At 55.6% G+C, this 19974-nt stretch overlaps 1 protein-coding gene across 1 annotated transcript; it reads right to left on the bottom strand.

Annotated features, from left to right (window-relative positions):
- Positions 1 to 1272: 1272 nt before the first annotated feature.
- Positions 1273 to 14417, bottom strand: SLC25A34 (solute carrier family 25 member 34). Its single transcript, XM_077837468.1, has 5 exons — positions 14016 to 14417; positions 9497 to 9562; positions 7355 to 7507; positions 4442 to 4576; positions 1273 to 1455 (listed from the first exon to the last, which is right to left on the bottom strand). The coding sequence occupies exons 1-5, from the start codon at positions 14415 to 14417 to the stop codon at positions 1273 to 1275; spliced, it is 939 nt and encodes a 312-aa protein (XP_077693594.1).
- Positions 14418 to 19974: the final 5557 nt, after the last annotated feature.

Below are 19974 nucleotides of genomic sequence, written 5' to 3'. Positions count from 1 at the left end.
CTTGCCCCCTGGGAGGGCAGGAGCAGGCCCCACTGACCCGGCCTGTGGCACAGCATCCACCCCCGCACCTGCCTCCCTCACATGCCCCAGGCTGCATGCAAGGACCTTGGAACACTGAGCACAGCCTGCACCTCCGGGTGCCGCCTGGCTGAGCAGAGGAGCTGAACTCGTCCCTGGAATCAGACTGAGCAGGAATGTGGGGAGGTGGTGATGTGGGGCGTTCCTGCCTTACAAGGCCAGGGGAAGCAAGTGTCGAAAGTTAACCCCAAACTAGCAAATCAAATTCACTGTGAAACCCACGCCTGCGCTGCCCTCCTTGCCCCGCAGCTGTGGGGCTCCACGGCCTCATCTAAGGGCAGCCCCTCACCAATTTGCTTCCCGGTTGATTTTGGTTTCTGTGCCGTGCCTGGTGTCTGAGCGCCTGGAACTTCTCCCGGGACAGGGATGGGCACAGCGAGGTTCATGGGCAACCCAGGCTGGGACCATGCTGGGACTCAGGCATTGCCGGTTACGTGCTCTTTAGGACAGACTGCTGCAGGATTTGCCTCCAGACTGAAATCTTTGTACCCTGTCCATGACAGTCCACTCTTCCCTGCAGCAGCTCCCATTAGGGTTAAATGCGATTTACTCAGGGAAGAAGTCCAAGGCCTGCACCGGGGAACTTCTCCTTGAACAACCTCATTCATTAGGAACGGCACTGGGTCCTTTATGTCCTTCAAAGGCCAAGTTAACCTGGCAAGAATCCACCTGGCACATGTATCTACTCAGCTCTTTACAGCATCAAAGAACTTTTCAAAACATCAGGTCATTTAATCCTCACAACTGCCCTCTGATCCCCATGTCACAGATGGGGAAACTGAGGGACGGAGCAGGGACATGGGCTTGCCCAAGGCCCCAGAAGGGAGTCTGTGTCAGAGCTGGGATCAGAACTCAGACCTCCTGGCTTCCAGGCACATACATAGAGGACAGCTCCCTCTTGCTCCACAGCAGCTGGCCAGCGCTCCTGGACGGAAGCCCATTCTCGCTCGGAGCAGTGTCTGCAGGTGGGAGCTTCTTGTAGGCAGTGGAGTTGGATACAGAGCTCCTCTCTCCTGAAACCCTACAAATCTGGGGGATTTCAGCACCCCCCGAAAGTCTCAAGCTGACTGTCTGGGCTCCTATACTGCCGTATCCCCCGTCCCTCACTTCTGGTCCCATCAGGCTGGCAGAGAGATTCCAGAATCCATGTGCAGATGATCTCGTGGCAGGATCAGCCCACATGGCCGCAGGGGCTTAAACTCCATGTTGCTGGTGGCGGTAGGTGAGCTTCCGGAGTTCGTCCCAGAAGAGCAGGCTGAGGATGGTGTGAGGCCCCAGACGGAGGTAGGCAGGACCGATCCCTTTGTACAGAGCCAGGATGCCCTCTTTCCTGGAGATCTGCACAAAGCAGTCGAGGAACCCTTGGTAGTGCTTCCCCTGGGGACAGGAGACACAGAGAGGTATCAGAAACCTGCCCCAGCACACACAGGACACTCCTCACATTTAATATACATGGATCTGGTCTACGTGCTATTGTAACTCACTCATTGTAAGGCCAGCAAGGACCACGAGGACCATCTAGCCAGGCCTCCCGTCTGAGACAGGCCAGAGAACCTCAGCCAATAATTTCTGCAGCAAGCCCATAACTTCTGGCTGAGCTACAGCGTCTCATTTAAAAAGACATCCCAGTCCTGAGTTACAGACTCCAATTGCTGGAGACTCCACCACTCCCAAGGATTAATTCCTCCCTGTTAGTAACAAGCACATTATTTCTAGTCTGACTGTCTAGCTTCAGCTTCCAGCCACTGGATCTCATTGTCTTTTTCTGCTAGATTAAAAGAACCACCTACCACCAGAAATCCCTTCCCCACATATTCACGTAGACTGTGATCAAGTCACCTCTTCACCTTCTCTTATGAAACGAAATTGCCAGAGCTTCTCTAATCTTTCACTAGTCTCCCAGACTTCAGAGCATTCCTGTGGCATCTTTCTGACTCTTGGAAAATTGTCAACATCCCTTTCGATGTGTGGACACCAGAACTGGCCAGAGGCTCCAGGAATGGTTGAATGCTGTACACAGAGTTAACTCTGCCTCTCTACTCCTGCTTGATATTCTCCCGCTTTAACATCCAAGCCAGGCCAGATTTTCAAAAGAGCCGTGCACGGTTAGTGCTGAGCACTACTGAAAACTCTGCCCCCTGCCCTCCCTGAGCTCAGTAAACAGAATAATTCACAATGCTCTGAGCCCCTTATGTGAGGATCTCTACATGCTGCAGACAGTGGTTAGTTAGCTCTCACACTCGTCTGTTTGGGGGAAGTCAACACTACTAAGCCCCATTTTATTGATCGAAAAATTGAGGCACAAGCAGTTCTGACTATTTTATAGTCCCCCCACCTTCCCACTCCCAAATTACAGCTTGTGACGTTTGCAGTGCATGGCCCCTAGGTCTCAACGGACCAGTGACAAACACATACCAGTCTGGTTCATCATTGTTAAAATAGGAACTAGAGTTATATAAATGTCTTTAGACTTTATGAAATGCTGGTACGTAGTTGCCTGCATTCATCTCACAATATCTGAATCCCCTGTTAGAAAGTAATATTTAAAGTGTTTGCTGTCTAACTGTAAGTCATCAGGCAGGAGAGAAGCATTAACAAATGTGAAATACTCGTTTCCAACAGGTATTGGCTCCTGCCCAACGAAAGAGGCCCATCAACGCCAGGCAAAGCATTGTGGAACATCAGAGGACAAAAGACTTTGTTGATTGCTCCCCTTTTCCCCCCTCCCCCCCATGAAGAGGATACTGAATTCCTTCCAACAGCTGAATTTGCAACTTGAAGCAGAAGCAGGGAAGGAATAACAAGCCCTAATGAGGAGGAATTTGTGTCTTTTATGCCTGCTTGGACTCTAAGGGGCAAGGAATTCTAAGCACAAGCCCAGTGTTTGGTGTGGGTTAGCCCTGACGGTCACATAGAGCCTGCTTATTAGAGAAGCTTCTATTACCTTTTGAAACTTAAGACTAACTCATTTGTACGTGTCTGTTTACCTGCTTTAACCTTGTAACTCTCCTATTTCCTTTTCCTAGTTAGTAAATCCTCAGATCATTTATTATAGGATTGCCTACAAACATTGTATTTGGTATGAGACCTAAGGTGCAATTGACCTGAAGTAAGTGACTGGTCCTTTGGGAATGGAAATAACCTGAATCTTGTAGTGATTTTGGTATAAGGGACCATCTATCACAAAGGCAGGCTTACTTGGGTGGCAAGATAGATTGGCGTACCCAAGGGGACTGTCTGTGACTCCATGGAGGCTGTTACAGTGTCTGAGCAGTTGATGCTTGATAATTGGTTAGTGAAATTTAAGTATAGGACTCACAACCAGTTTGCGGTTTGTGTCCTGATTCTAAACAGTCTGCTCTGAGGTTGGCACTCACACTCTTGAGCCACCAGGGCAGCTTGACACACCTTTTGGATCATTTTCACAAAAGGGTGGGTTTTTCATTGAAAGAGGTAAAGTACTGAAAATCCACAGTTCAGTAACAGAGCCATTAATGAGCCAGACTGTGTTGCCAGTTACCCCAAAGTGAGATTGATCAGCCTGCGCCAGAGTAACTGAGGGCAGAATCTGGGTCTTTTCTTTTCAAATGAAAACCTGCAAGATGTTGCAGTTTTGTGGACAAGACGAGGCCTAATGCCACCAGGTCTCCTCCATCTCCATTGGGAGCCATTCACCCTGTATCTGGACCTCGTGAGCATTCTCATGTCTTTGTGAGCTCTCAGGCTGGACTATTGCAACAGACACCAACACACGCTCCTCAGCTTGTGCAGAACATGGGTGCAGCCAGCTTCAGGGGGCTTTCCCACCTATTCTCCTCAGCCTATACCGGCGTCTGGGTGGAAAACTGTCGACTCTGATCCGTGGAGCCCTTCTATGGGTTGGGTCTCCCAGCAGCCAGGCCCCACCTCAGCAAAGGTCAGCTGAGCAGAGATGCTCAAATGAGCAGCCCTGCACTGGAAGCCCTGGGAGTTGTCAGCTCTCCAAGAGGCCCCACTGTTCTGGGATTCACTGCCCCATAGTCCAGCCAGGCTCAGGAGGGTGCATGGCTCAGCTGGTCACTCACTGTGAGGCTGGCACATAGCGGCTAGAAGGTGGGTGGTGTCGGTTTAGTCCGGGCCTGACCACCTACGCCCGGCCTTGAGCAGCATGGTGTGGATTTTGCTTTTAAATGCTGTGAAGTTGAGTGCATTCAGCAGACTGGTGTACGTGAAGACGCTCCAGGTAGCATAGCCTAGTAGGCTGAGCACAGGGAGGCGAGCCAGGAACCTCTGGGATCCAAGCCCCACAATTCGGCAGCCTGCTCGTACAGCTCAGCTATCAGTAAATGGGGATCCTGGCGTTCCACCTGCGGGACAGACTTACCATGCCCCGCTCATCCACGGGCTGGTTATAGAGCCTGGTGCTGACCACGTCGAAGGGAGTCATCGCCACGGCCACCGCCACGCTGCTGATCATGCCTCCCGCCAAGGCCACCATCCAGCTGCCCTCCTTGAACCACTGCCAGACAGGGGACCAGTTACACTCAACCCTGCACCAGATCCTGCTGCTCGTGATGCAGCGGCCACGCGTTGCCATGAGCACGAGAACGCCACCATCGCCAGAGCAACAGACATGACAGGCGCATGCAGGGAGCAGGCAAGGTAAATGGGGGGGGGGGGTGAGAGAGATGAGGCTGTATAGGGATCCAATACTCCTCGAGGTGACCCACCATGCCCACTGAGGGTGGGGAAAGCCCCAGGCCCAAACCCAAATCCAGACACCCCTGAGCTCCTGGGCAGGGCCAGAAACATGAGGCTGGCTCCAAATTTCACAAATGCTCCCTTCTGCGTCATGGGTCGAACCAAACCCTTGAATCTGACGCCCCACCCACCCCTGAACCTTGGAAGTGTTCAAAAGCTGAGCCAGATCCGCTCCAAACATGGCTGGTTCCCTCCATCTCTCTAATGGGCCGAACTGGGGCCCTGGATCCTGAACCACCAGGATGATGAAATGTCGATTCACGTGGGCCAAGAACCCGTCTCTCGAGACACAGAGGTGCAATTAATTCCCAGCCCCTAGGGGGCAACAGATGGGCCTGTCGGAGCAGCAACTGGCCCCGACAGCATGAGGGGAGGTGGCTCTGCCCTCTGCGTGTCCTCTTCAGGCAGCTGTTTATTTTCCCGTGGGCTGGGAGCAGCCGGGGCGCCCCCGCCAGCTCACCCGCCCCGCTGTTATTTTTAGCTTTGATGATCCAGGCGAAAAGCCAGGATAAAGTGTGTTTTAAGCAGTGCGTCAGTTCCGCTCGCCTTCCTGCATGTTCGCACGCACCGGAGCCCTGTTGATCTCGTGGTGGGAAAGCACCGAGTCAGCGCTGGGGGCCAGGGAGGGATCCACTTGAGGGCAGCGATGCTGTGTTTTTCTGAGTTAAGTTAGGAGCAGAGCCAGCCTGTCAATCTGAGTGGCCAGTGGGGGGGAGGGCAGGCTATGAGACCACCTCACTTCCCCCCGCCCACCCCCACTTCTGGGGAGTTGGAGCAGAGGTGGGGGGTTAAATCTGGCAGCCCAGCAGCTGCTTGCTTTGCTGATCATGAAGGCCTGAGTCAGACCTGATTAGGGGAATAGGCACCACTGTCTCTAAGGGAACAAAGACCCATGTGAAATTGACACCAGTCCCTGCTCCCTCCAGTCCACCCTGGAGGGTGTACGGCAGGGGAGCTGGCGTCGTGGGCTATTTCGGTAGATCATGTGAATGAATCTGTGGCAAGGAAGATAGCTGCGGCGTTCCTACAACAGAGGGAGGTGCAACAGAGATTTCCCCTGCCGGTGGCTGCCCTTCCTTCCCTGATCCCCACGTCTACAGAGCCTGGATGAATGAATAAGAAGCTGCCTGGCTCAGCAGTTGGCACCCTGCACTGCCCCATTGGAGCCCTGGGTTTGCTTCCCAGGAGTGGGGTCACTCCATGGGGGCAGCTGCATCCACGCACAAAGGACGGATTCCTCCTTGGGGATCGAAAGCAGGGGGAAATGAAGGCAAGGAGCCCTGGGTGGGGAGCCGCGGCATGAGCATCATCTCTGAAGAGATGCTGCAAGCGACTAGACCAGGGGCCTTGGGACACAGATGGCCTCAGAAACCAGGCCAGGGCTTTGTGGCTGCTTGTTTAACATGACAGGCCTTAGAGGCCCACAATACCACAGATGGAGCCTGGAATCTTTTGTGCCCGAGAAGTGGGTGTTGTGCTAAGCGTCCCGTCTGCTGGGGTGCAAATTTAAAGGCTGGGGCAGGGATGGCCTTGGAGACTGGCCCATGAGAAGGGGATAGACCAAACCTAACCCCTGGATACCTCCCGTCCCACACTCCAGAGCAGGGCTGTCAGGCGTCCGGTTTTCGATCAGACGTCCGGTCGAAAAGGGACCCTGGCAGCTCCCATCAGCACCGCTGACAGGGCTGCTAAAAGTCTGGTTTGCCACAGCGAGGCTAAGGCAGACTACATGCTCGGCTCTACGTGGCTCCTGGGAAGTGGCAGCATGTCCCTCCAGCTCCCAGGTGGAGAGGCAGCCAGGTGGCTCTGTGCGCAGTTCCAGCTCCTTAGCTCCCATTAGCCAGGAACCGCGTGGCCAGTGGGAGCTCCAGGGGTGATGCCTGCGAGCAGGGGCGGCACAGAGCCCCCTGGCTGCCCCTCTGCCTAGGAGCCGGAGCAACATGCTGCCGAAGGAGCTGCGCAGACTTCCTCCATCCCCGGGAAATGCCAGGGCCACCTGAGGTCAGTGCCGCCTTGAGCCCACATCGCAAACCCCCTTCTGCACCCCAACCCCCTGCCCCAGCCCTGAGACCCCTCCCACACTCTGAACCCCTCAGCCCCAGCCTGGAGCCCACACGCCCAGCCTTCCCTCCCTCCCTCACCCCAACCCCCTGCCCGAGCCCCCTCCTACACCCTGAACCCCTCATTTCTAGCCCTACCCCAGAGTCTGCACCCACAGGTGGAGCCCTCACTCCCTCCCGCACCCCAACTCCCTGCCCCAGCCCGGTGAAAATGAGCAAGTGAGCAAGGGTGGGGGAGAGCAAGCAACAGAGGGAGGGGGGATAGAGTGAGCAGGGGCGGGGCCTGAAGAAGTGGTGGGGTGGAGAAGGGGCCTCGGAGAAGGGAGGGGCTGGGCCTCGGAGAAGGGCGTGGTGTGGCAAGGGTGTTCGGTTTTCTGCAATTAGAAAGTTGGCAACACTACTCCAGAGCCAGGCCCCATGACCCTGCCCATCTCTCACCCCTTAGGGGCCAAGCAGCCCCTCCCACCACTGCTCACCTTGAGCTTCTCGACCCACTCTTTGGCTGACGCAAAGGTGGCCAACTGCACTGCAGAGCCCACCATGACACGGGGCACAGCGCCGTTCACACCCCGCCACAGGCCCACAAGCCCCTGCTTCCTGTAGATGGTCTCAAAGGCGCTGGAGACACCCTATGCAGAGAATCAGACAGATGATGAGATATTAAAGTGGCAGAAAACAGGAGGATTTAGGGATCTCTGGGAGGAAGGGGGGAATCTCTGGGTCAATCCAGTACTGCAGTGGGCAGGGCATGCTGCACCCAGTCAGTGGCTTTGATGGGGCTCAGGGCCACCTGAGTGAGCCTGTGCCAAGGATGCAGCCTGGCAGAGGGTCTGCCTGTAAGTTAGTATCTGAGAGAAGCGGGGCTGCACTAGACCCAATAGCTGGCAGGATTCCACTTACATAATCCCCTTACAGGCAACTTTGTGGCTACACCCAGCAGCCTGGGACAGACTGCTGTCTGTACGGTGTGTCCTGGCCAAACTGTACCTCCAGCCCATGAGGAGGCCTTTGCTTCCTCCGCCCCTAGGAGTGGAGCCAATAAAAGTGCCGAGGACTTTGGAACCTGCTTCCTGCGGCTGCCACGCAGAGAAACACAAACAGCCTGGTGGGGTCAACGTCACCAGAGTCCCCAGCAGCAAATGGCCCATGACAACAATTCGTCCCCCCACACCTCGTCCGCCCAGGCCCGTTCCTCCCATTCAGCAACTTTCTTCTTGAAAAACACTCTGTGTCGTCATCTGCAGGAGCATTCATGGGAGTGTGTACAGAGCAAGGCAGCTGCGGGAGCCTCAACAAAGGGGGCCCCCGGAGGGAACAGGACCAGTGCGTTCCAGGGAAACAGGCATGAAAACTCAGTGGTTCCCTGTGCCATTCAGGTGCAAGGGTCTTGCACTCCACAGGCCGGACAGAACATCCAGCACACACAGACAGCACGTGTTGCTACATGTCGCACATGCGCCACGTGTGTCATGGACACATGCACACACATCCACCATTCATGTCACATCCATCTGCACACACCACACTCAGGCACACACATCTACCGCACACGCCGTTCTCATGGGCACCCAGGCATTTCCACTAGATTTGCACACATGGACCCAGCATGCAATGCATGTCACACTTACACATCCATGCAGGCCCATTTACTACACAAAATCCACACGCAAGCACACACACGACCCCCATAGTGCTATACATTCAGACCCCCTTTGCACATCGTCCTACTGTGGAGAACATAGGAATTCTCTCTATTTATTTTTATGACTAATATAACTGTACATAATCTCTGTGGGTTTGGATGCTGAGGTGTTGCTGGCTAAAAGGTTCCTGCAGAACCCATGGACAACGGCTGAAGACAGAATCAATCCCCTGGTGCTCAGTGGGAGAACACCAAGAAGCCACTGTGCAAAGAGCAGACCGTTTGGAGAAATGCAGAAACTAGTCTGGCCAGGTTCAGATGCTCAGCACAAAACCACAGGAGATCACCAGGTGGGACAGGAATGTGGAAAGGATCAAAAGAGAACCTGTGATTTCAGGGGGCAGAGATACTGATGGGGTGACAGACTATCCAAGATGCAGCCATTACAAGATGCAACTTGTCTCCCGCAGCTGGGTGCCTTACCTGGAACCTACTGGCAAGGAGGGGCTCAGGTTAGGTGAGACAGAATGCGTTTAGGCTTTTATTGTTTTAACCCCATTTCTCTCTGCTTGTTAAATTTCTGTGAACCAGTAAACCAAACTTGGCTTTGATCAAGCTGCCCAGAGGCACCACAAGTTCACACTGGTCACAAGCTCCGGAGAGAATTCTATACCCAGAGCCAGAGGGGTCAGAGGCAGTAATATGATGTGTAAAGAGGGGGTGTTGTAGCCAAGTGACCCCTGAGGTTCCATTTAAAAGAGGGGCCCAAAGAGAGACAGAGATCCAGCTGCAGCTCACCCTGGAACCCCAACACCAACATACACACAATGCACACTCTACACCCAGCACAGCCACGCAGTCCCCTCAGCATCCTGTGCACACAACACTCCTCATCCCACCACCAGCGTTAACAACTGCTCCAGGTCACACGCACAAACCAGGGAAGACTGGGCAGATCCCAGAACCCTCTGCTCACCTGGTGGTTGTGCTGATGCCCCACAGCCATGGCTGCCACAGTCTGGGCTTGCAGATGCGTTTTGACCTGTCACAATTTAAAGGGAATTGGCCAGGTTAGAAAGGAGCAGGCTGCCAGGCTACACCCAGCCCCCCATAGCAAGTTAGACACCCATGTGGTGGAGCTGGCTCAGGCCCTCGTGGACAGCAGGAGTCACCCCACTGAACCACTCCCACTCCTCTTAGTCTCTTCTAGTGCAAGGGAGTGAAGATCCAGGCACCAACTTGCAACCTGTCCTAGTGATGTGGGAAACAACAGGGCACCCACCGCCCATGGGACCCACCCTGCTCTCCAGACTCACCCACAAAGAGCCCAAGTCCAGGAGGTCCTTTTCCAAACCCTCCCACCAGGTGCTGCTGCTAATGATCCATCACTGCTGTGACCCACATTGAGAGCCAGCATCCTCCCCGCCTTGGGCTGCCCCCTCACAAGGGCATAACTTGATTGACGGGAAGTTTCTTCTCTAATTTACCCCCCACGGGTCCACTACGGGGTTTACTGCATTGTCCTCTGAAGCAGCTGGTGCTGGGACATGACCCTAGAGTAGCTGGACCGCTGGTCTGATCCATGTCTCAATTCCTCTGCTCCGATGCTGAGCAGGGTCAGACCTTCACATGGGAGACCTCTGAGGAGGAGCAGGGGAGCTGCTGGAAGTGGTGTTGGGCTTCCCGTAGGCGGCGCTGTTCCCTCAGAGTCTTTAAGCCCCAGCATGGTGCTTGTGGAGTACTGAGCACCCAGCAGCATCAATGGGAGGTGCTGGGGGATCAGCACTTTTAAAAATCAGGTCACTTAAGTTGGCACCTAAACATGGATTTAGGAGCCTAACTTTAGGCATATACCTGTTAGCCTAGAGGCATGAGCCCCAGTGTTGTGGCCAAATTCTGCTTTGGTTAAGTACATTTTGCCTCCCTGAATACCCCTGCGCTTTACATGGAAAATGATATTCTCATTCACTTTCTCTCCTCAGCAGCTGTATCATGTTGCTGAGCGCTGCTGAACAGCTACCACGTCCCACCCCAGAGATGGCTGCATTTACAGTAGTGGGTGAAGCGATTCCTGTACATGCCCCTAGGATCCTTCAGGATGAAAAGCACTGGAAAAATCCTTATGCCCATTCAGCTGCCCCCTTTCTTGACACGCTAGAAGTCAATCAAGAGCTTGTGATCTAGTTGACTGGTGACCAACTGGCACCTCCAATGGCTCATGTGGATTTATTACCAAGGAAGGAATTTACTTCCCCAGACTCACCGGAGAGCACAAATTCCCTCTCCTAAGCCAACGAGTGTGGCTCTGTCCATCCCCTGTTTTGTTTCTTTTGGCAGAAGCAGATCGCATTTGATTTCCTCACAATGACTGTGAGCTCAGCAGACTTGATTCTGAAATCAGAGCTGAGGGGGAAAAGTATAACTCCGCCATCCGCATTCACCCTTCATCCACCTGGCTGGGTTTGTGTCTAATGAGACTGATTTGCGGCTGCAGTGCATCCTATAGAGCAGAGGTGGCCAAACTACGGCCTGCGGGACTGTCCTGCCCAGACCCTGAGCTCCCAGCTGGGGAGGCTCGCCTCTGGCCCCTCCACTGCTGTCCCCCTTCCCCCGCAGCCTGAGCGTGCCACGCCGCCAGTGCTCTGGCCCGCTGCTCTTGCCGGGCAACGTGGCGGCATGGCTGGCTCTGGCTCTGGCATGGTAAGGGGGTAGGGAGCGGGGGGTCCCGGGACAGCAGTCAGGGGACAGGGAGCAGTTGAATGAGTCGGGGGTTCTGGGCGGGGCCAGTCAGGGAGCAGTGGGGGGGGGGGGGTTGGATGGGTTGGGGGTTCTGGGGGGCAATCAGGGGGCAGGAAGTGGGAGGGGGCAGATAGGGGGCAGGGGCCAGGCTGTTTGGGGAGGCACAGCCTTCCCTACCCGGCCCTCCATATAGTTTTGCAACCCCAATGTGGCCCTTGGGCCAAAAAGTTTTCCCACTCCTGCTACAGAGCTAGGGGGAAAGGGTCCCATGGGAGCTCAGGCATCTGGGGAAAATGAACAATTTGCCTCTTTGTAAGTCTGCCTGTCCCCCCAGCAGAGAGGAGCTGGGGGTGGGTTGCATGAGTCTCTGCCTGGCTCCCTTTCAGACTTTGAGCCCTGTTGTTTTCTTCTCTTGCAGCTGCCAACCTCCTCTCCAGAGCCCAGCTAACATCCACTACAGAGGACTTGATAAAGGTCATCACCACCTCAGCTCAGGCTTTACCAGGGGAGGGATAGCTCAGTGGTTTGAGCATTGGCCCGCTAAACCCAGGGTTGTGAGCTCAATCCTTGAGGGGGCCATTTAGGGATTCCTGGGCAAAAATTGGGGATTGGTCCTGCTTTTGAGCAGGGGGTTTGACTAGATACCTCCTGAGGTCCCTTCCAACCCTGATCCTCTAGGATTCTATGGCTGTGGCAGCCCCACAGAACCCAGGCTGGTCCAGTCCTGAACAGCCCACTCCAAGCCCCTCAGTCCTCACCACAGCCCCTCTGCTTTTGTCTTGGGTTCTCCCCTACAGTTCTACTAATGCCCCTCAATCCTGACCCCCTCAATCCTTAGTCTGCCCCCACTCCTAGAGGGGCCCCTCAGCCGTGACCTGCAGTGATTCAGCCGAGCTCACTCCCAGGTCTGCCCGGCAGAGACATACCAGATCTGGTGGTACCCTTGCGAGGTGCACGGATAGGGACTTGCCAAGACCAAACCCTCTCTCTCTCACGACCTTATTGAAGATTGAAGCCAGGAGTCCGGGGCGCTGAAAGTCTCCTCCAGAACTCATTGCCCCTTGGAACCCACCCCACCCAGACTGCTCTGTAAATACTCCAGCCCCTCCAGCAGCACAGAGATGGGCAGGTGGGGGCAATGGCTGTGGGCCAGAAGAGTCAGCCAGCTGCTCTCCCAGATCAAGTTCCCTGCAGGGCCCCTGTGAGCCATCACTCTGGCACTGCTGTGGGGGACGATTTGGGAATTCTTCATACAGGCAGAGGTGGCAAGGGGGCCATAAATCAGGTACTTCACAGGGACTCCAGATGCAAACCCAGGCCAGTCTGGGAACAGGATCCTTAATGACCCAGAAATGTCGTTGGAGGCAACTGAGTGACACTGACACACGATGCAGCATAAACACGATGCACATTCATGACAACTTTTACAGGTGGCAGGAGCCCTCGTCTCCTCCCACCCCCTTCTGTTTGACCCATTTTCTCTCATTAGAGACCCTGGTGCTATCCGGATGGGAGCTGTCACTTCTACCAAAGGGAAATCATAAGCCTCGGGGGGGGGGGGGGGAATTGAACCCCACGCTCCTCTTGGGAACCATCTGAGCTTTTCCACCTTAAGCAGCAGAGACGAGGATACAGTTAAAACCTTTTTGCAGGAGAACGGGGCCAGCTAGCTCTTGTGATATTCTAGCCCTCCCTTGTATCTATGGGGCAGGGTGGTGCTGAGAACATCGCGCTGAGGTACTGGGTCTGGCTCAAATGTTAACCTCCCCTCCTGCTTTTATTTCTGCTCTGTTCTGCGGTCTCAGAGGGGTTCGTTTGGTTTCCAGACCTGTTGGATAGATTCCTGCCCCTCACCAGTGTTGACAGCCGGCTCGGTGTGACCGGGAGGTTGTTATCAGCTCACATACTGTTACTGCTGCACCTGCAGGGCCCTGGGGGCTTTAGCATGGCGGGGTTCGCGCCAGCATTTGCATCAGTTTCACCCATGTGGGTTGCACCTGGGGTTCAAACAACCCCTAATCTCCATGCAAAATGCAACTGGGGCTGATACGTTCCTGACCCAGAGTCTCTATTATGGGGGTGATTCTCCACCCAGAGCCACGGGAGGGGACAGAGCTACCAGCTTGCAGGCTGTATGGCCACCCGTGACAGGGCTCCCTGAAGAGATGTGGCCCAATATCTCGTTTGCTCCCCCAGGAGGGGTCTCCTGGGATAACAGATTGCTACTAGCCTGGTACTGTGTGACCACAGCGTGCCAGCCGCCCCACAAGACCCACCTCTCGCAGCGCTGCCCCCACCTCAGCCCTTCTGGAGACTCACACCACTTTGAGGGGACAATCCATGGAGCCACCACTGCAGAGACCCGGAGTCTTGTCCCTTCCTTGCCCCCACCAGACACCTGCTTTCCCCCTAACTCAGGCTGACCGCACAGGGAATTCCTCCAGCAAACACAGCAGCAGGGGAGGTTTCCATTGCATCTGCCCAGAGGGCCAGGTCTCCCAACACTCCAGCAGGCGGATCACTTCCCCCAGCACGGAAATGCAGCCCCCTCTGGAGCCGGCCGCGGCAGCTGCCCAGTTTTCACAGCCCAGCCGCGGTTCGGGAGGGAAAGCGGAGAAGAACCCTGCCTCCGAGTGACCGTGACCGTGCAGGAGGATGGTTCAGGAGGCAGAGGGTGTCCGCAGGGGCTGAGGAGGGAAGGCACCAGACGACGGGGGCACGGAGGGGGCCTAGGCAGCGCCGCGGCGGGTACTCACCAGATACGCCGGGCTGCCCACAAACGCCCCCAGCGCCCCAGCGATGGCCCCGGCCGCCACGGTGCCGCCGGGCCGCTGCGTGAGCCCGCGGTCCTCGGCGTGGGAGTAGCAGTAGAAGCGGACCCCGTTCATCAGCCCCTGGTAGAGCAGCCCGGCCGTCAGCCCCTTCTGCAGCCCCCGCAGCCCGTCGGCGCGGCTCACCGCCCCCAGCGCCTGCAGCACCCCGCGGTAGTGCCGGCGGTAGGTGCCCCGCGGGCGCAGCTCGCCCTGCAGCTGCAGCCGCGTCTTGATCACCTCCAGCGGGTTGGTGAGGACGCAGGCCAGGCAGCAGGCCGTGGCGCCCAGCACCAGGTCCACGTGCGGCGAGACCGAGCCCGGGCCCGGCGGGCGGGCGCGCTCCATCGCGGCGCCCCGAGGACGGAGACCCGGGGCCCCGCTACGAGCCCGGCCCCGGCAGCGCGGCCCCCGAGGGGCTGCCCCGGGCGCGCATCGGCAGGACGCGAGGGCGCAGAGCGAGCGGCTCGGGGCAGCGCTGCCGCCTCGCTCCTGGCACTGCCCGCTCCTTCCCCGCACCGCGGAGCCCCGCAAGCTGCAGCCGGGCCCCGCCCCCGGCCAATCAGCGCCGGCCCTGCCCCGCACACCCCCCGCGGCCGGCCCGGGGCCCCCAGCGACCCCCCCCGCACCTGCCGCCCGCGCAGCCCGGATCACCAGGGTGGGAGCGCGCAGCCCCCTGGAGGGAGCCGCCAGGGAGGGGGCCAGAGCCGGGGTGGGGGTCCAGGCTGACACACAAACGTGCGGGGCGCAGTCAGGGTGTGAGCGGCCAGGGGTTACCCCGTGGGCAGGGGCACAGCTCGGGGGGGGGTACAGGGTGACCCATTGAGCGGGGATGGGTGGGGCACAGACAGGGCGTGGGGGAAATGGGGTGACCCACTGAACGGGGATAGTTGCTGTAGGGGATCCCCTGAGGTGACCTGGTGTACAGGGCAGTGGAGGTACAGGGTGACACAGTGAATGGGGATAGTTGGGGTAGGGGATCCCCTGAGGTGACCTGGTGTACAGGGCAGTGGAGGTACAGGGTGACACAGAGAACGGGGATAGTTGGGGTAGGGGATCCCCTGAGGTGACCTGGTGTACAGGGCAGTGGAGGTACAGGGTGACACAGAGAACAGGGATAGTTGGGGTAGGGGATCCCCTGAGGTGACCTGGTGTACAGGGCAGTGGAGGTACAGGGTGACACAGAGAACGGGGATAGTTGCGGTAGGGGATCCCCTGAGGTGACCTGGTGTACAGGGCAGTGGAGGTACAGGGTGACACAGAGAACGGGGATAGTTGGGGTAGGGGATCCCCTGAGGTGACCTGGTGTACAGGGCAGTGGAGGTACAGGGTGACGCAGTGAACGGGGATAGTTGGGGTAGGGCATCCCCTGAGGTGACCTGGCATACCTGGTGCAAAGTACAGGGTGACCCATTGAACAGGGCACAGTCGGCGTGTGGGGTCCTCTGAGGTGACCTGGTGTGTGGGAGATACTCAGAGTTCAGGCTCCCCTGGGGTGACACAGTGTATTGGGGCATGATGGGGGTACAGGTTGCCTGGGGGTGAACCTGCTATGATGGGCACAGCTGAGGTGGGGTACTCAGGTGAGTCCGTATACTGGGCAAGCCCGCCCAGCACTGTTGACATACGATGATTCAAGAAGCAGGCTGCCTTAGAAAGCACTGGCTTGATTCTTGGCATCCCTGGTATAAACTGACCCTGAGTAAGAGGATCTGAGCTGCTCACAGAAAGCTGCTGCCTGGCCAGGTATTTTTGACCCTCACTGTTCACGCTAGCTGTGCATGCTGCCTTCGTGCTATGACTGGCCTGAGGAATTGCCTGGCCACCTCCTAGGTACTCAGATGGGCCGCAGCGGGATTGTTGCTCCTGGGAGCCATTCCCTCACCAGAGCCTACTTCCTGCTAATGCTCCCCCAGGCCATTGGAGAGAGGATGAGCTGTTGGCCCAGGAGAACATTTCAAATGAAATACAAAAGGAGCTGGACTGTTACTCAGGCAGAGACCCATGGCAAGGCTGATCCAGCCAATAGGGACTGCAAAGAAGAAGGATCTCTCACCGAGCCTGGCCGTACTACGTGGAGAATCAAAGGGCGGTGGGAGGAGAGTAGCGACGGCAGGGATTCAATTCAGCTGGAGCTGTCCGGAGCTGAGATCTGGTAAATATTTTCAAACCCCTTGGTGGGGTTGTGAGCTGGTTTCAGAGTCCATGAGGTCCCACAGCTGAAGCCTGGTATGCCTCGCAAGGCAGAAACCCCGAGCTGGTGCCCTGAGTGACAGAGTGAGGGACGTTGTTCTAGGCATACTGAGCTGCAGTGGGGAAGCCTCTGGCTTGGGGAGTGAATGAGCTGTTTGTGGCTTCAAGAATAAACCTGCAGAATAAGGTGATGTAACATGGCACACAGCTGGCTGGTGGCTTTCTACCTCACCTTGAGAGGAAAACGAGCTGTTTGACTGTCCTGCAGTTAACTAATTAAGGATTATGTAAGATACCAGGTGACATGTAGCAGCTCACGAAAGCAAAGAACTAATAGCCCTAACTACAGTCAGGTCAACTCAGTGCAAGTTTCCCCACGCACAGCTCAGCTGCTGCCCCTCAGTCCTGACCTGCAACCCCCTCGCATTAGTCTGGTGTCCCACCAACACAATGATGCCAATACAGTACCTCTTAAACTTGACCCGCAGCCCAGCCGCCCCCATCCTGTGTCAGCACCCCAGTTCTGGTACTGCATCTCAGCCCTGATCTGCAGTCCTCCAGCTGTCCCAGCCTGTGTGTTGCTTTAGAATCCAGGTGGTTCTTAAGCTATTTACCAGTGTGGGCAGCATCCACACAATCTATATACTAACTGTATGGCCCTGAGATGTCACAAGGGCTGCAGCTGTGTGTTGATTGAGCTGCAGGTTGAGAACCACTGGTTTAGACAAAGATGCCCTGGACCTGAGGTTAAGACCATCCACCTCATTGCACTTGTGACAACATTTGGTCACAGAAAGCTACAGGAAACTGTGCAGATACTTGAAGGGCCAGGCTAATTTCAAGATTTTCTCTTCCATGCTGGGCTCTGAAACAGATAGACCAAAGGGGATCCAATGCAGGCTTAGGAGGATGTTCTCATGGCCCGTGACCCATAGTTTCCTCTGTGAGGCTTGTCAGTTTCTCCCTAGATTAACGGTGGGGTTGGGTGCAAAGTGCCTTGAATCTGGAGAGCCCCCAGGGCTATGTCCTGGTGGTGGAAATGGTTGTTCGGCACTTTCTCACCCTAGCTCCGCCCCGTGTAATGTAACCCAAGCAGAACTCAGTCTCGGGCTGGACTTTCTATTTGGGGCTGTGTTTATTGTGAGCCCTGTTTATAGCTCGCTGCTGGTCTGCCCTTTAGCACAACCTCTGCATGGAGCGACACAGGGTGAAAACTCTGTGTGGCAGGTCTCCATCAGGCTAAAGGCTTTTCCCATGTGTGGCACCCAGCTGGAGAAACATTTGCTAGCATCTAGGTCCCTGGCTGGGCTCCCACCCCCCAGCACATACACAACAGCTGCTGGTTGCAGTTGCCAGACACAAGTTGCTGTCATTGCAAACAAGCCTTCCCAACCTCAGCGAGGCGAACAAAGCAAAAACAACAAGAGCTGCACCAGTGCAGGGGGCTGGACTTGATGCCCGCTCGAGGTCCCCTGCAGGTCTATGGTCTGTCCCATGGGATAGACCTGCCCCAGCTGTTAGCAAATAGGCTCTGCCCCCCATAGCTGAGCAATGCACTAGCGCTGCTGTAATAGCTTTACAATGTCAGGGGTGGGGGGGAACCATGCACTGGGTAAGTAAACAGCACGTGACTCATGGCCCTAGGCGGGAGTCAGAAATGGATTGCAGTTTGTCGTGCGCTTCTTTGGCAAGGTCTGCTTACCCCCTTTCCCCTCAAGCAGCCTCGAGCTTGCTCTGCCGAAGGAATTTATATAGCCCCACTCCCTGTAGTGTTGAGCCCCTATCACTTTAACACACATCATCAGACTTTGCACTTATAAACTCAGAGCACTGAACACACACAATCCACCTTGCGAGGGCAATGGCTGATGGGGCTTTATTAGGAGCCAGTGACTGCAGCACCTGATAGACAAATGCCCTTGACACAAATACATGGCATGGGAAAGCAATGGCCAAACTACAGAGAAGCCAACACACCCATGAAATAGCCTTGGTTTCCTGAGCAATTGTGTTGCCTTGCTAGTGGCAACTTTTGTATCTGTGCCTGAGCCCCAGTCCTGGCGGAGCCCCTCGCGGCACGTGGCCTGTGGGCAATGCAGGGATTCAGCGGCGATTATTGCTGGGGGGCGACTGAGAACAGTCTTCTGCACAACACAGTTCGTGAGCTGCGCCCGGACTTGAGCTCCCAAACCCAGCCCTGAGCTGGGAGAGGGGCAGCCTCTCTGCTCCAAGCACACAGGCGCAGCTGCTCCTTCCCCATTGCCATCCAGGAACGCACAAGGCCGAGTCGGGTCTTTTGTTTCATGAAGGTCCGTTTGCTGAAGTCCGACAGAGCATGATGTGCAGTGGGGGGAAGACATCCCCACACATACAGCACTCCCTGGGAGAAGATGCAAACACTAGAGAGCACCAACCTCCTTATGGACTTCCAGGCTCGAGGCCTTAGCGCCAGAGTCAGGATCTGTCTAGTCCTACTGGGCTTGCCCTGTTGTCCCGGGTGACTGATCCCCTCGAAGCCAGGCCCAGCTCTGTGAGACTAAAGCCCAGTGGTCCCCAGGTGTCCCCTACCGCCACAGACTGGCTCCTGTCACTGCAGTCAGTGTTCCGATCACCTAAAGCAGTGACTCAACCTTTCCAGACAACTGTACCCCTTTCTTGAGTCTGATTTGTTTTGTGTACCCCCAAGTTTCACCTCACTTAAAAACTACGTGCTTACAAAATCAGACATAAAAATACAGGTGTCACAGCTACACTGTGACTGAAAAATTGCCTACAGTCTCATTTTTAACTGTATAATTATAAAATAAAAACAAGTCATTGTCTGTATGAAATTTTAGTTTGTACTGACTTTGCTCGCTCTTTTTATGTGGCCTGCTGTAACCCTAGGCAAATCTCTAGATGAGCTGATATATCTCTGCATACGCCCAGGGGCACGCGTACCCCTGGTTGAGAACCACTGACCTAAAGACCCCCTGTCAGGACCCATTGTAGGAGGTGCTGTTTCCAGGCTCCTAATAATAACCCCTAACTCTTATCTACCGCTTTTCATCAGTCGCTCTCAAAGTGCTCTACAAAGGAGGTCAGGATCATTGTCCCTGCTACACAGATGGAGAAACCGAGGCACCAAGCACGTAAGTGACTTGCCTAAGGTCACCCAGCAGGTCAGTGCCAGAGCTGGGACTAGACCCCATATCCCAGCCCAAGGCTCTATCCCCTAAGCCACATTGCCTCTCCTGAGGCCTGAGTCTCTTCTCACAAGCACCAGTGTAACGCAGGTGTGAATGCAAGGACATCTGTGAAGTTAGTCTGGTGTGGGTGCAGACCTCAGTGATGGTTGTGAATATCATTCAGACCACATCAGGGTGTCCCTGGAAAGCCATTTTGCATTGGAACGACCATAGTGGGTCAGATCACTGGTCCATCTGGCCCAGTGTCCCATCTTCTGACAGTGGCTGGTGCCAGATACTTCTGGTAGTTGGAGTTTTAAGGGCACCTGGTCCTGGAGCATGAGTATCTTGGCTAATAGCCACTGATGGACTTATCCTCCAGGAACTTATCTAGTTCTTTTTTGAACCCTGTTATAGTCTTGGCCTTCACAACATCCCCTGGCAAGGAGTTCCACAGGCTGACCGTGCGTTGTGAGAAGAAATACTTCCTTTGGTTTATTTTAAACCTGCTGCCTATTCATTTCATTGGGTGACCCTTTGACTGG

Source organism: Eretmochelys imbricata, chromosome 18, assembly GCF_965152235.1.
Source record: "Eretmochelys imbricata isolate rEreImb1 chromosome 18, rEreImb1.hap1, whole genome shotgun sequence".
Lineage (NCBI taxonomy): Eukaryota > Metazoa > Chordata > Testudines > Cheloniidae > Eretmochelys > Eretmochelys imbricata.
Note: the sequence above shows the minus strand (reverse complement) of the source record. Positions and strands in the feature narration are given on the sequence as shown.